The sequence below is a fragment of the Verticillium alfalfae genome, genomic scaffold, assembly GCF_000150825.1.
Source record: "Verticillium alfalfae VaMs.102 supercont1.9 genomic scaffold, whole genome shotgun sequence".
Classification (NCBI taxonomy): domain Eukaryota; kingdom Fungi; phylum Ascomycota; class Sordariomycetes; order Glomerellales; family Plectosphaerellaceae; genus Verticillium; species Verticillium alfalfae.
The window spans coordinates 1,509,029-1,522,218 of NW_003315030.1; the positions used below are offsets into that span (position 1 = coordinate 1,509,029).

The window sequence follows — 13,190 nt, forward strand, 5'->3', positions numbered from 1 at the left end:
GTCCGTCATACACTCGGGAAAGCAGTGCAACGGCGTCATCACGACGTTACGCCTGACTAGATCGGGCGAGACCTTTTGGTCAACTCCCAAGACCGAAAGGTCCGAACGTTCTATGTACCCGACCTCAACGCTAAACACCCTCGACGTCGATACCCTCTACCTGATTAAGGAGCACGAGTTCGAGGATCAAGTCAACAGATTGTCGTGGAATCACGTCACATTTACGGCGACAGGGGAATATGTGGCGGCATCCACTTACAACAATCACGAAATCTACGTGTGGGAGCGTCGGACAGGAAGTCTAACGAGAATATTGGATGGCCCGAAGGAGGAACAAGGTGTCATAGAATGGCACCCGCAACGTCACTTTCTGGCAACCTGCGGCCTCGAGACGGGCAGGATATATGTCTGGTCCATCGTACCCGAGCAAAAATGGGCTCGACTGGCACCCGATTTTGCACAGGTGGAGGAGAACCAAGAATACGTCGAGCGTGAGGACGAGTTCGACATATACGGACAGGAGGAGCTAACAAAGCGACGGCTGGATGCTGAGGATGAGGACGTCGACGTCGTGACCCCTTATGAGAGCGGGGCTCTGGAGCAGCAAAACGCAGGCGAGGGAGGGCGCCAAGGTAAATTTCGGATGCCCATCCTGTTTGACCTTGCCGATAGCGACAGCGAGGAGGAGTTCGTGGCCGTTTCGACCGGCACTATGCGTAGGAGAAGCCCCGGTGCGGATGGCGAGATACTCGATGACATGTCGGCGGACAAGAAAGCGCCGGCAAAACGGCGGGGTGCCAAGGGGCGGAAGAAATAGGCAGTCGACGGAGACGTAGAACTGACCACCTTGGAAATGAATAATAGGAGGTCTTCATCCGACGCATGATGCGGGGCTATCTGATGCAGTATCAAAATAGGAGTGTCCCGGGCCGATCCATTGGTGCAGATGGTTGCTTGGTCTTTGATCGAGTTATTCCGTTCGGCGATCCCGCCGAGGCTGATAGGCACTCAAAGCACTGACTGGGGTACATGACTTTGGACGTCGCATGCTTGTCTTGATCGGACATGGACGCACAGGAGACGGAGAAAGAAAGAATGACAGCCAGTGAATGTTGACTACAGGAACCGTTTCGCGGCTGACAAAGGGAGTTGTTCCCCAGTCATGACTTGAATTGGTGTCGGTACCTCAGGCAACACGAGCCAGACCCACCACCACACGCCTGACGGCCAAAGCTGGACTAGCGCCATCTCCGTGGTGCGCAGCCGCCTGGGAGGCAAGATTTCTCTCTGGTCCGCTGGCTCTTGCCCGTCGCCTCACCCTGCCTTCATCATCAACCACCTCGCCATCAACGTCGCGGCGCCATCACAACGCGCGTCCCAAATAGTGTTTCGAGACTGCGCGACATCTCGACACGCCCACCGAATTTAGCAACGCGATTTCGACGTCTCGACCAAGCCCGCAGCGGTGGCGGCCATTTGGGGTGACGAGTAGGAACGGCTACTCCTGGGCCGCTGGCCAGGAGGGATCGGATTTGATTTTTCTTTCACGAGGCGCATCCCCATCAATCCAAAACGGCTTGCGCAGACTCTCTTCCATCATTGAACAGGTTTCCGCGGGGGAAGGAACGGGTTTTCTTGCGACTCTTGCGACTTTGTCCGACTTTTCTTCACCTTCGCTTCAGATTACGACCGCGACCGACGGGTTCGCCTCCATCGATTGCCACGGGCGCGAATCCTTCGTTTCGACGCGCTTTCCATCACCGACGGCCACCGTCCACTTAATAATCATCGACTTGCGCGCTTCCCGATACTCTGTCGATAGCCGCTTCGGCAAAAAACACCACACAACATGGCGAACCTCTACTTCACGCACTCAAGTGCGCCCGTCAAGACGATTGAGGAAATTCAGTTTGGTCTCATGTCGCCCGAACAGATCAAGACAATGAGTGTCTGTCACGTCATCTACCCCGAGACGATGGACGAGACGCGTACCAAGCCACGCGACAGCGGTCTCAACGACCCTCTTCTCGGTTCCATCGATCGTCAATTCAAGTGCAAGACGTGCACGCAAGCCATGGGCGAATGTCCTGGTCATTTTGGTCACATTGAGCTCGCCAAGGGCGTCTACCACCCGGGTTTCATCAAGAAGGTCAAGAAGATTCTCGAAATCGTCTGCCTTGAGTGTTACAAGGTCTTGGGTGATAGAGTCAGTCTTTTCGACGCGAAGCGACTGCCTTGATTCTTGTCTTGCTAACTTGCCTGCTCAGAATGACCCTGAATTCGAACAAGCTGTGAACACGAGAGACCCCAAGCAGCGCTTTCATCGTGTCTGGCTTCATTGCAAGAAGAAGAAGCGGTGCGAGAACGAGCTCAAAGAGGAGAAGGATGGCCCCGATTCTTTCCCCGAGCTGAGGAGGCAGAACCAGGTCCCCCATGATGGTTGTGGCAACGTCAAGCACGACATCCGCGCCAAAGCCCTTCAGCTCATCGAGAAGGTCACGTCAACGACTGAAGACGGCGTCAAAGATGTCAAGGAGGTTCCCATCACGGCTGATCGCGCCCACGGCATTCTGCGTCGCATCTCCGACGATGACCTGAGGGATATGGGTCTTAACCTCGACTACGCTCGCCCTGAGTGGATGATCATCACTGTTCTCCCGGTTCCCCCTCCTCCTGTACGTCCCAGTATCTCTATGGACGGTACAGGTCAGGGTATGAGGAACGAGGATGATTTGACCTACAAGCTTGGTGATATCATTCGTGCCAACGGCAATGTTCGACAGGCCATCAGAGAGGCTTCGCCCGCTCATATTGCCAGAGACTTCGAGCAGCTCCTCCAATACCACGTCGCCACATACATGGACAATGACATTGCTGGCCAACCACGCGCTCTTCAGAAGAGCGGACGTCCTGTCAAAGCCATCCGAGCTCGTCTCAAGGGCAAGGAAGGTCGTCTACGAGGAAACTTGATGGGTAAACGTGTCGACTTCTCAGCTCGTACCGTCATCACTGGTGACGCCAACCTGTCCCTGGATGAGGTCGGTGTTCCCAGGAGTATTGCCAGGACGCTGACATACCCGGAGACCGTTACCCCTTACAATATTGGCAAGCTGCACGAGCTGGTACAAAATGGACCAAACGAGCACCCCGGCGCAAAGTATGTCATTCGCACAGACGGCACAAGAATTGACTTGCGGCATCACCGACGTGCCGGGCAGATCTCGCTCGAGTACGGCTGGAAGGTGGAGCGTCATCTCATGACTGGTGATTATATCATCTTCAACCGTCAGCCGTCACTTCACAAGGAGTCCATGATGGGTCACAGGGTTCGTGTCATGCCCTACTCGACCTTCAGACTGAACCTGTCAGTCACATCGCCTTATAACGCTGATTTCGATGGTGACGAGATGAACCTTCACGTCCCGCAAAGCGAAGAAACTCGCGCCGAAATCAAAGAGCTTTGCATGGTCCCTATCAACATTGTCTCGCCGCAGCGGAACGGTCCCCTCATGGGTATTGTCCAGGACACGCTGGCTGGTGCCTACAAACTTTGCCGCCGTGACGTCTTTCTCACCAAGGAGGAGGTCATGAACATCATGCTGTGGGTTCCCAACTGGGATGGTATCATACCCGTTCCAGCCATCCTCAGGCCTAGCCCTCGGTGGACAGGAAAGCAGATCATGAGCATGGCCATTCCTGAGATTGTCAGTCTCAACAGCTTACCCGACACAAAGGAGGACAACTCTGTCAAGGACGAGGGTCTGCTGATTCAGTCCGGTCAGCTCATGTATGGTCTCCTCACAAAGAAGGTCATTGGCGCTGCCAGTGGTGGTATCGTCCATATTGTCTACAACGAGCACGGCCCAGAAGCTGCGATGAAGTTCCTTAACGGCGTTCAACAGACTGTCAACTACTGGCTGCTCCACAACGGTTTCAGTATCGGTATCGGTGATACTATTCCCGATACCCTTACTATTGAGAAGGTCCAGGGCCACATCGATGAACAAAAGGACGAAGTCGCCCGCCTCACCAAGCAGGCCACAAACAACGAGCTCGAGCCCTCTCCCGGTATGAACATTCGAGAGACCTTTGAGAGCAAGGTCTCGCGAGCTCTCAACACAGCCCGTGACAAGGCAGGTACCACAACACAGAAGAGTCTGAAGGATCTCAACAACGCCGTCACTATGGCTCTGTCTGGCTCCAAGGGTTCGTCCATCAACATCTCGCAGATGACTGCGTTGGTCGGTCAGCAAATCGTCGAGGGAAAGCGTATTCCCTTCGGCTTCAAGTACCGCACTCTGCCTCACTTCACCAAGGATGATTACTCTCCTGAAGCCCGCGGTTTCGTTGAGAACTCGTACCTCCGTGGCCTCACTCCTAGCGAATTCTTCTTCCACGCCATGGCTGGTCGTGAGGGTCTTATTGATACTGCTGTCAAGACTGCCGAGACGGGTTACATCCAACGTCGTCTAGTAAAGGCGCTTGAAGACGTTAGCGCCAAGTACGATGGCACGGTCCGTAATTCGCTTGGCGATATTATTCAGTTCCTCTACGGTGAAGATGGCCTCGACGCTATCTACATTGAGAAGCAACGCATGGACTTCCTCAACATGTCCAACAAGAAGTTCGACGACCGTTACAAGCTCGATGTCATGGATGCCAACAAACCCGAGGAACTCGACTGGCTTGAATATGGTAACGAGATCGCCGGTGATCCCGCCTCTCAGCAGCTTCTTGACGAAGAATACGAGGCCCTGGCCGAGGACCGTAGGGTCGTTCGAGAGATCAACTTCCGCAGGAAGGACGACGAGTCGATGCAGCTGCCGCTCAACATTGTTCGCATCATGGAGACAGCAAAGAAGCTCTTCAATGTGCAAGACTTCCAGCGCAGTGACCTGACGCCGCAGGACGTCATCCCGGCCGTCTCGTCTATGCTTGACAGGATGACTGTGGTTCGTGGTCCGGATGGTCTTTCTAAGGAGGCCGACTACAACGCCACCATTCTTTTCAAGGCTCACATTCGTTCGCGCCTCGCATTCAAGGGCGTTGCTTGTCTTCAGCGCCTCAATAAGCTGGCCTTCAGCCACGTTCTCGGCGAGCTTGAAGGTCGCTGGGCCAAGGCGTCTATCAGCCCTGGTGAGATGGTTGGTGTCCTGGCAGCCCAGTCCATTGGTGAGCCCGCGACGCAGATGACGCTGAACACTTTCCATTTCGCCGGTGTGTCGTCCAAGAACGTTACGCTTGGTGTGCCCCGTCTCAAGGAGATTCTCAACCTGGCACAAAACATCAAGACACCTTCTATGGTTGTCTACCTGAGCGAGGGCAACGCCACCCAGGAGGCTGCCAAGGCTCTCCGCAGCACTGTCGAGCACACCACTTTGCGCTCCGTCACTGCCATGACTGAAATTTACTACGACCCCGACCTCGAGAACACAGTGATTCCATCTGATACCGACATGGTGGAATCTTACTGGGCCATTCCCGATGACTCTCACGAATCGGCGAACCTGCAGAATAGGTGGCTGCTGCGTATCACGCTCGATCGCCAGAAGATGCTCGACAAGGAATTGACGGTCGAGGATGTCGCATCGCGCATCAAGGCGGATTATCCCAACGACTGCAACCTCGTTTTCAGTGACAACAACGCAGATGAGCAGGTTATTCGCATCCGTACTATCAAACCTGACAAGGGAGGTGACGACGAGAGCAAGGTGGAGGACGATGTCATGCTGAAGCAATTCGAGACCCACCTGCTCGACACCCTGACCCTTCGTGGTGTACTGGGCATTGAGAGGGCCTTCCTGAACAAGGAGACCAAGCTCATTGAGACTGATGATGGTGCGCTATTGGCGGCCAAGGCGGACGACAGGTGCCAGGAATGGTACCTCGACACGTCTGGTACTTCGCTTAGCTCTGTTCTCATGGTGGAGGGAGTTGACGCCACGCGCACATACACCAACCACCTGTGGCAGATCAACGAGGTGTTCGGAATTGAAGCGGCCCGAGGCGCGCTAGTCCGGGAGTTGACACAGGTGCTCGCTTTCGACGGTTCCTATGTCAACCATCGCCATCTTGCGCTCCTTGTCGATGTCATGACCTACCGTGGTGGCATCTCTGCAGTCACTCGCCACGGTATCAACCGTGCTGATACTGGTGCGCTCATGCGTTGTTCGTTCGAGGAGACTGTCGAGATTCTCCTGGAGGCTGCCGCCGTTGGCGAACTTGACGACTGCCGTGGTATTTCTGAGAACGTCATGCTGGGACAGATGGCCCCCATGGGCACTGGTCACTTTGAGGTTCTTCTTGATCCCAAGATGCTTGAGACGGTCATCAGTGACAACTCGAGAATGGGTCTCGTGCCCGGCATGCCTGTTAAGGGTGGTGAGATGGGAGGTGCGGCCACGCCTTATGACACTGGTTCGCCTCTGGACTCTGGTTACCTGTCTTTGGGCTCGCCCTCCTCCAACGAGGGCAACTTCTCTCCCATTGTGGGTGCTGGCTCGGATGACAACACTGGCTTCGGCACCGAATATGGTGGAACCTACGGCGGTTTTGGTGGTGCCAGTCCCGGCCGAGCGGGAGCTACCAGCCCTTTCACCACGTCACCGACGTCGCCTTTCAGCAGCTTCGCTGGTGCCGGTGGCTACTCGCCAACCTCTCCGGGTGGCGGTTACTCGCCCACGTCACCGCTCATGGACGGAGGTGCTCGTTACGCGACCTCGCCACAGTTCAGCCCGTCCTCGCCTTCGTTCTCTCCTACGTCGCCTGTACACCGCCCGACGAGCCCCGCCAGCCCCAACTACAGCCCGACCTCACCAAGCTACTCACCAACGTCTCCCACGTCTCCGAGACACTACTCGCCGACCTCCCCTGCGCAGTTCAATTCACCGACGTCGCCCAGCTACTCGCCTGCTAGTCCCAGCTACAGCCCGACGTCGCCCAACCTTCACGGCGCGGGACCTACCTCGCCGTCGTACTCGCCCGCATCGCCGTCGTGGTCTCCCACGTCGCCGGAACACTCGTACTCGCCAACGAGCCCGAGCTTCCAACGGCCGGCGATGCAGCAGTCGCCGACGAGCCCCAACTACTCCCCAACTGTGAGTGCTTCACGTTGCGCTATAATTGATGGCAGCTAAGCTAACGCGTTCCGTAGTCTCCCTCTTTCTCCCCCAGAACCCCTGGTCCCTCGGGCTCCGGCAAACCAGTAGTGAGTTACATTTCATCGTTGATCACATAGCAAGGCGCTCACCGTTCATCAGCTCTCCTAATTCCCCCACCAACGACTGAAATGGCACTGAGTCGCATGGACTGCGATGACTCGATACAACGACACAGGGCTGTCAATCACTTGATATTTTTTCTCCCTTTTTCCCTCGACCTCTCCGCACCACCACACTCGCTGGGGAGGGGGGTGGGCAAGGGGGAAACCGTTCCGCTTTTGCATTATAGAGCCGCCGCAGCAGCACCCGAGCACGCACCAAAAAAGAAAACGCGAGAGGCTAGAGCTGGGGCAGGTCGAACAGATCTCTCTTCCCCTAACACAGCAAATTCCTGAAAAGGGGGGGGGGTAATGGACGGATGATGAAAGGCCCAAGACCGCCCCAAGCAAGAAGGTGATTGAATTCGACAAAGGGGAAAATCACGTCAAAAACAAAAAAATCCAGGCCGCCATGCCGCAAAATCAAAAACTTTCTGTATAAAGCTGAACTTGTACACTATGCGCGCGAGGAAGAGGGGTGGATTGACAGGACAAGTAAAGAGTGAGTGAGAGAGAGAGAGAGAGACAAAGCAATGCAGATTAGGGGATAGCGGATCAACATGTGGAAAGGGGAGGTTCGGCTTTCTGCAATACATCTTTTTTTTGGTCTTTCCCTTGCGGTTTCCTCTCTCTCTTCCTGTTCTTGCTTTCTCTTTTCCTATGGATTGGAATGATATCTCAGATTGGCCCAGATGCGAACACGGTGGAGGGTTGGACGACGGACGGCTGAGAGCGAAGTTTCAGGCAGGCAGGCAATGGTGTAGCATGGTTTTAGCATTAGCAAAACGCACCCGACGAGAAAAGGGGGCGAAATGAGATTGGCTCTACGTTGCGATATGCCCACTGTCATGATGTGCCGAGTGAAGTGACCCGGCTGCTGGCGTGCCTGAAGAGTGAGGGAAGGCCGTTTGACCCCATCTCACTCGCCCCTAACCTCCTCTTCAGAGCCACCCCCCTCTTCCGACGTCATGGCCACGGTCATGACGGGGTAAAGTCGACTGGCGTGATGTGATATTGTTGGCTCGGAGAAGCAAATCCCCCCCCCTGCGTCCTCACCACCACTACATCTACCACCGCTCTAGAGCAACTCATCCTCGGTCACAAGAAACAAGTACCCTCGAGAAAAAGGTACTTGACCCCCCTTGTTCTGCCAGACATCGTCACATTTCGGCTCTCATGCTTTTCGTTCGCCCAGGGAACGAGAACAGAAAAAAGAGGCACAGCCAACGCCAACGGACGAAACCGTCCCGGGGCCTTCCCTTTCTCCCCCTTTTCCCTCCCCGATCCCCAAGCCTGCCAATCCAAAGGAAATATTTCCCCCCCTTTTATTGTTAAACCAACCTTTCCTAATGACCCTTCCCCGTCCCCTCCCTAGACCTGCCCCCCTCCCCAGGGGCCTCGTAAGCCGGGCCCGGAGCCCAGGACCGGGGGGTAAGCCGGAAGGTTCCCGAGTTCCCTTTTTCCTAATTTCCCCCCCCCCCCCCCGGCCCCCGGTCGCCCGCTTTCTTCCTTCTTGAACAGCCGCACATACGCCGTTGGTGCAGTTGGTTTGCTTTTGAATGAGACATGCCGAGCGAGATCTTGATGCCGAACGAGGCTTCCGGCCTTGGATTCGGGCCTCGACTTGCGTATCTGCCTTGCCTGGTCTGCAATCGCGGCCCGTCATGCGGGTGAGGGAGGGGATGGGTTGTCGTGCCCCCCCATTCGCTCACCCCCCCTTGTACACCAAGGAACTGACAAAAAGGTCAGAAGAAACTGAGAAAGTGAAAGCAGAGATGGGTCACACTGACCCCGGCTAGCCACAGAGCGAGATGGGAGGGAGGAGGGGACAGCAAAGGCGCGAGCGGTTATCGTAGCGCGGCAGACCAGATTGTGCGGCCTACAACAGCCGTCAGCCTGAGGAGGGGCACGCGGATGGTGTTCTTGAGGTTGTGGTCCCGGAAGAAGGCCTCGAAGGATTCACTCCGCAGGCTTCGCACGAGGCGTGACGTCGGTGCAGGAAAGCATGAGCGGCGCAAAAGGGAGGGGGGAAAATCGGCGGCTGGCGGCTGGCGGCTGCCTGAGTTGGCGAGCGGGCTCTTCCGATGAGAGCAGCAAGCGAGGGGGCGGCCAATGTCGACTGATGCGCGGCGCACTGTTTTGTCAAGGTAACCTCGCTAAGAAGAACGAAGAGCATGCATTGGAGGAAAGATAGATTGATGATTTGGCCCCCAAACCAGACATCAGTCTGACTAGCCCCCACCACTGCTTATGGGATGTGGATGATGGGTTGCCGTTTCTTGCCAAGATTTGGTATGTGCCTTGCGTCCTGCTGGCTTTGGAGTCGCGCCAACGCAGGGTGCGTTTAGCGATATCAAAGGTCGCCTGTCGAGTCCCTCGTCGAGGGTGTGGGGGAGGGGGAGTGGGTTGGTTGACCACACGTCGGCACGTTTGTATGGCGATAGGTGTTCGGTCTCTCCGACCTTGGAAGGTCACGATGATCATGGGTTCGTCAAGTTCATGTCCTGATTCGGGCCAAAACCCGCCTAGAACAAGATGTTGGGACTCTCAAGCGCGGCCCTTCGTCACATATGCACCACGTGCTTGCCGCCCTCGTTGGCTTGATCACTTCGATGTGCCTAATAAAGTTGGATAGCCCAACAGCGCAGGCAGCGCCAGCGAAGAGGTCTCCAGCCGAGCTCAGCTCAGCCACCGCCCGCGGCGGGCGAGCTCTGCTTGAAGAATCGAGCATGCAGGTCGGAGTGGGTGCCGCGGCATCGCGGGTCCTTCGGGGGGGTGGGTGGCCTCCAGGCGCAGCTCCAGGGGTGGTAGAGGAGGGTACCGGAGAAGGCGACCGGGGTGGGTGATTGGCACGAGCTGGTGGTGTTAGCCGCCGAGCGTCGGGAGAGGAGCTGGCGAGAACGTGACGGTGGTGAAGTCGATGTGCAGTGCCCTGCATATGCAGCTGATCGTGGTGGTGTGGTCGATGGCTCTAACGGCCAGACAGACGCTTATAACGGCTGGTGGTCTGTAGGCCTGCGTAGGGTACCGCCGCTGCCGCAGCCGAAGCCAACTACATCACATGAAAGCATTGGTATCCCATGTCAAGTTTGGTGGATCAGAACAGACCAGACTGCCAAGGAATGAAGAGGATACCGAGTCGGCTCATCAGGCTTTCTCTTCTCCATCTTTCTCCCTCTCTGCCTTGAAAGTTGTTGGACGATACGAGGCAGCAAATATTGAATGTGGACAGGCGCGACTGAGAGCCCCCCCCACTTCCCCTGCCTAGCCCCTTCCCCCCAAAATGAATGATCTGCCGGGGGAAGGGGGCAGGGGTGATCGGTACCTGGGCTGCCTTCCCTGCCTGCCTTGCCTTGCCTGCCTATCCCCTTGAGGCGTCAGTCAGAGGTAGTAAAACAGCTGCCCTGCCCTAGTCGCCCCCCATAAGGTATACCTAAATTGGCCTACCGTTCCTAAGCCAATACTTCTGCCATGCAAGCAATCGCCCGATCAGCGTCGTGATGCCTTCGCCAGCGACAGGCACAGACATACACAGACACTGGCCCATGTCGCTCAGTGGCCTCGCTCGTTGCCGTCCAACAGCCGACACCGGGCCTGTCACCCGCGCACTAACCTGCATGTCGGCGCTTCTCCTGCCCGCACCTTGCGCCCCTTAACACCCCCTTGTTAATCCCCATCCATCACATCCGCAGTACCCGCAACGTCGAAGCGCAGATGGACGGGACCGAAGGACGCACACACGCACATGACTGGGTAATGGGAATCTGCAGGTTCATGGAGGGGAAGCGGGACATGCGCTCACCCGACAGGCTTGGCAACGAGCGTCCAATGCTTCAACTACACCGCCGGCCAGTCAAAGCTTGGTGGCTCAAGCTGTGTGGGTTGGTGAGGTGAGGACGAGCGAGCGACAGACAGACACGAGCATCGGCACACAAAGTTATCATCGAGTGGCCTGAAATAAGGTGTGAGGCGAGGGGGAAGAGGAGACCTGTCACGACAGCGGAGGGTCTTCACCCATGACAGTCTTGTTGTGACACTCTGTCTCTGGCTGTATTTTCTCTCTGTCTATTTCTTTATTTCCCTACCATTTGCCTTCTTGCATACCCCCGACCGCCCTATGCTGGGTTTTCTCACATGGCGCTGCATGGCAGTCCTGGTGCAAATGACGTAATGAAGCATGCGAGACGCAAGTTGTTAGTTGCCCTCGTCTCGGGTCAAGCTCCTTCGGAAACAACCTGTCTGCCCTGTCCTGGCCAACCTACCTAGACCTAAGGCAGGCAGAACATCAAACTGGCCCCCAAAGCGGGATCCTCGTTGCCAGAGTTTCGGTGTCATCGGCCGGCGACAGTAGGTAACTACCTGCCTAGTGGCTAGTGCACCCTTCGCTTGGACGACGGAAGGTAACATCGGCTGGCCTCAACTGTCGTGTCTAGCGAAGCTTCCTCGCAACTGGTCAGCCTAGCTTCCGCCCTTAGCTCCCGCTCATTCCAATGCCCCGCCCCCTGGCCTTGCGACCTGTCATGAGCGATAAGGTGCGCCGATCAGAAGCTGACGTGTAAGCTTTGCGTGACCTGCTCGCCTTGCGCGCTGTTGCTAATGATAAAGGCCTGGGAGAGAGAGAGAGAGAGAGAGAGAGAGAGAGAGAGAGAGAGAGAGAGAGGGACGGAGGGACGGAAAGGGGGAGCCGGCCCCGCGTTTCTCGAAGGACGATGCTGGCCGCTGCTCGACCCTGAATTCGATAAATTGGCTCAGGGTTGCGCACGCACGCCATGGTCAAGTAGAGGCTCCCAGGCACAGGTCCTGCTCGACTCTCCCCCCCCTCCCTTTTCGCTTGTCTAAACCTGATCGATCCTCGCCTCAGCGTACCATCACATGACGCGGGCTGCAATGCGAGTAAGGATCCACACAGAGTGCAAGGCCTCAATCCAAGCCCAGGCCCGGTCCCTGCGACATGAGCTTTTCCACTGTGTAGAGGCTGCCTTGGTTGGTCCTTGTTCTGGCCGACCTTGCATAGCCAAGGGACTCACCTTACCTGCCTCGACTTACTCAGTAGCCAACCGATGGACGGTTACGGCACCAACAGTCAATGGGCCGGCAGAGAGAGGCCTGGTTGTCGTCAGCGCGCGTGTTCGCAGCCTGAAAAAAGCTGTTGGCTGGCCGCAGGGATGAGAGACGCGTTTGACACGCAGACTGCTGCTGGCCCCTCCCGTCACTGATGTGCTGTGCCGAGCCCGTCCCGCCCTTGACAGGTTTGTTCATGCCAGGTGCGTGGGAAGCCGACGTCTCTCTCACTCACACCCTGTACAACCTTCGTCATCCGTGCGCCCCTGCCCCCGAGGGCCGTGCTCGTTGTTGTTGCTGTCAACTGTCTTGCGAGCAAAGAAATTCCCCATCGTCGCGCAAAGTTGAACGGTGATCCTCGATGTCTCGCACTGGGCCCCCCCTCAAATAAAGAGAAGATTGGCTCGGTGCAAGCAATGTATACCGCTCAGCTTGTCGTGTGGCCTTGTCAAATGCTCTGGCTCGGGGTTTTTCGCCCACCACACATCGTGTGCCAGCCGCGTTGCGACCCGGTTGGTTGTTGTGTCCGCGCTAGAGAAAACTTCCGTGTCTGTTATCTGAAAACGTGCCGGTCAAAGTGAGTAAGGGATAAAAGAAATTGAAAATTTGATTACTCCAGCGGGAGCCAGAGAAGCCTATTGACCTGAAGCGTCTACTGAGATCCCTGCCATCCACGCTGCAGCCCACCGACTGTGCTTGTGCTAAGGATAAACCACACCGTCGTCATTGCCGCGGAGCCTTGCGCTAAGTCTTGTAGGAGAGAAGAAAATAATCTTAAGGATAGTGAAATGAGAAAAAGTGAATGGGAAAAGTCGAAGGTGGAAAAGGGTAGAAAGCTCAAGAGAATGACGTGTCCTGCCTACTGTCATGA

At 56.2% G+C, this 13,190-nt stretch overlaps 2 protein-coding genes across 2 annotated transcripts in view; both read left to right on the forward strand.

The window, feature by feature from the left end:
- Nucleotides 1-817, forward strand: part of VDBG_07405 (Set1 complex component swd1) — a gene marked incomplete at both ends in the record, with an annotated part of 1,567 nt that extends 750 nt beyond the window's left edge. The window contains one exon of the mRNA XM_003002788.1: nucleotides 61-817. Within this exon, the coding sequence (XP_003002834.1) occupies nucleotides 61-817 (757 nt within the window). The remainder of the gene's footprint in view (nucleotides 1-60) is intronic.
- Nucleotides 818-1,849: 1,032 nt separating this feature from the next.
- Nucleotides 1,850-7,237, forward strand: VDBG_07406 (DNA-directed RNA polymerase II subunit RPB1; the record flags this gene model as incomplete). Its single annotated transcript, XM_003002789.1, has 3 exons — nucleotides 1,850-2,206; nucleotides 2,268-7,097; nucleotides 7,154-7,237. The coding sequence occupies 3 exons, from the start codon at nucleotides 1,850-1,852 to the stop codon at nucleotides 7,235-7,237; spliced, it is 5,271 nt and encodes a 1,756-aa protein (XP_003002835.1).
- Nucleotides 7,238-13,190: the final 5,953 nt, after the last annotated feature.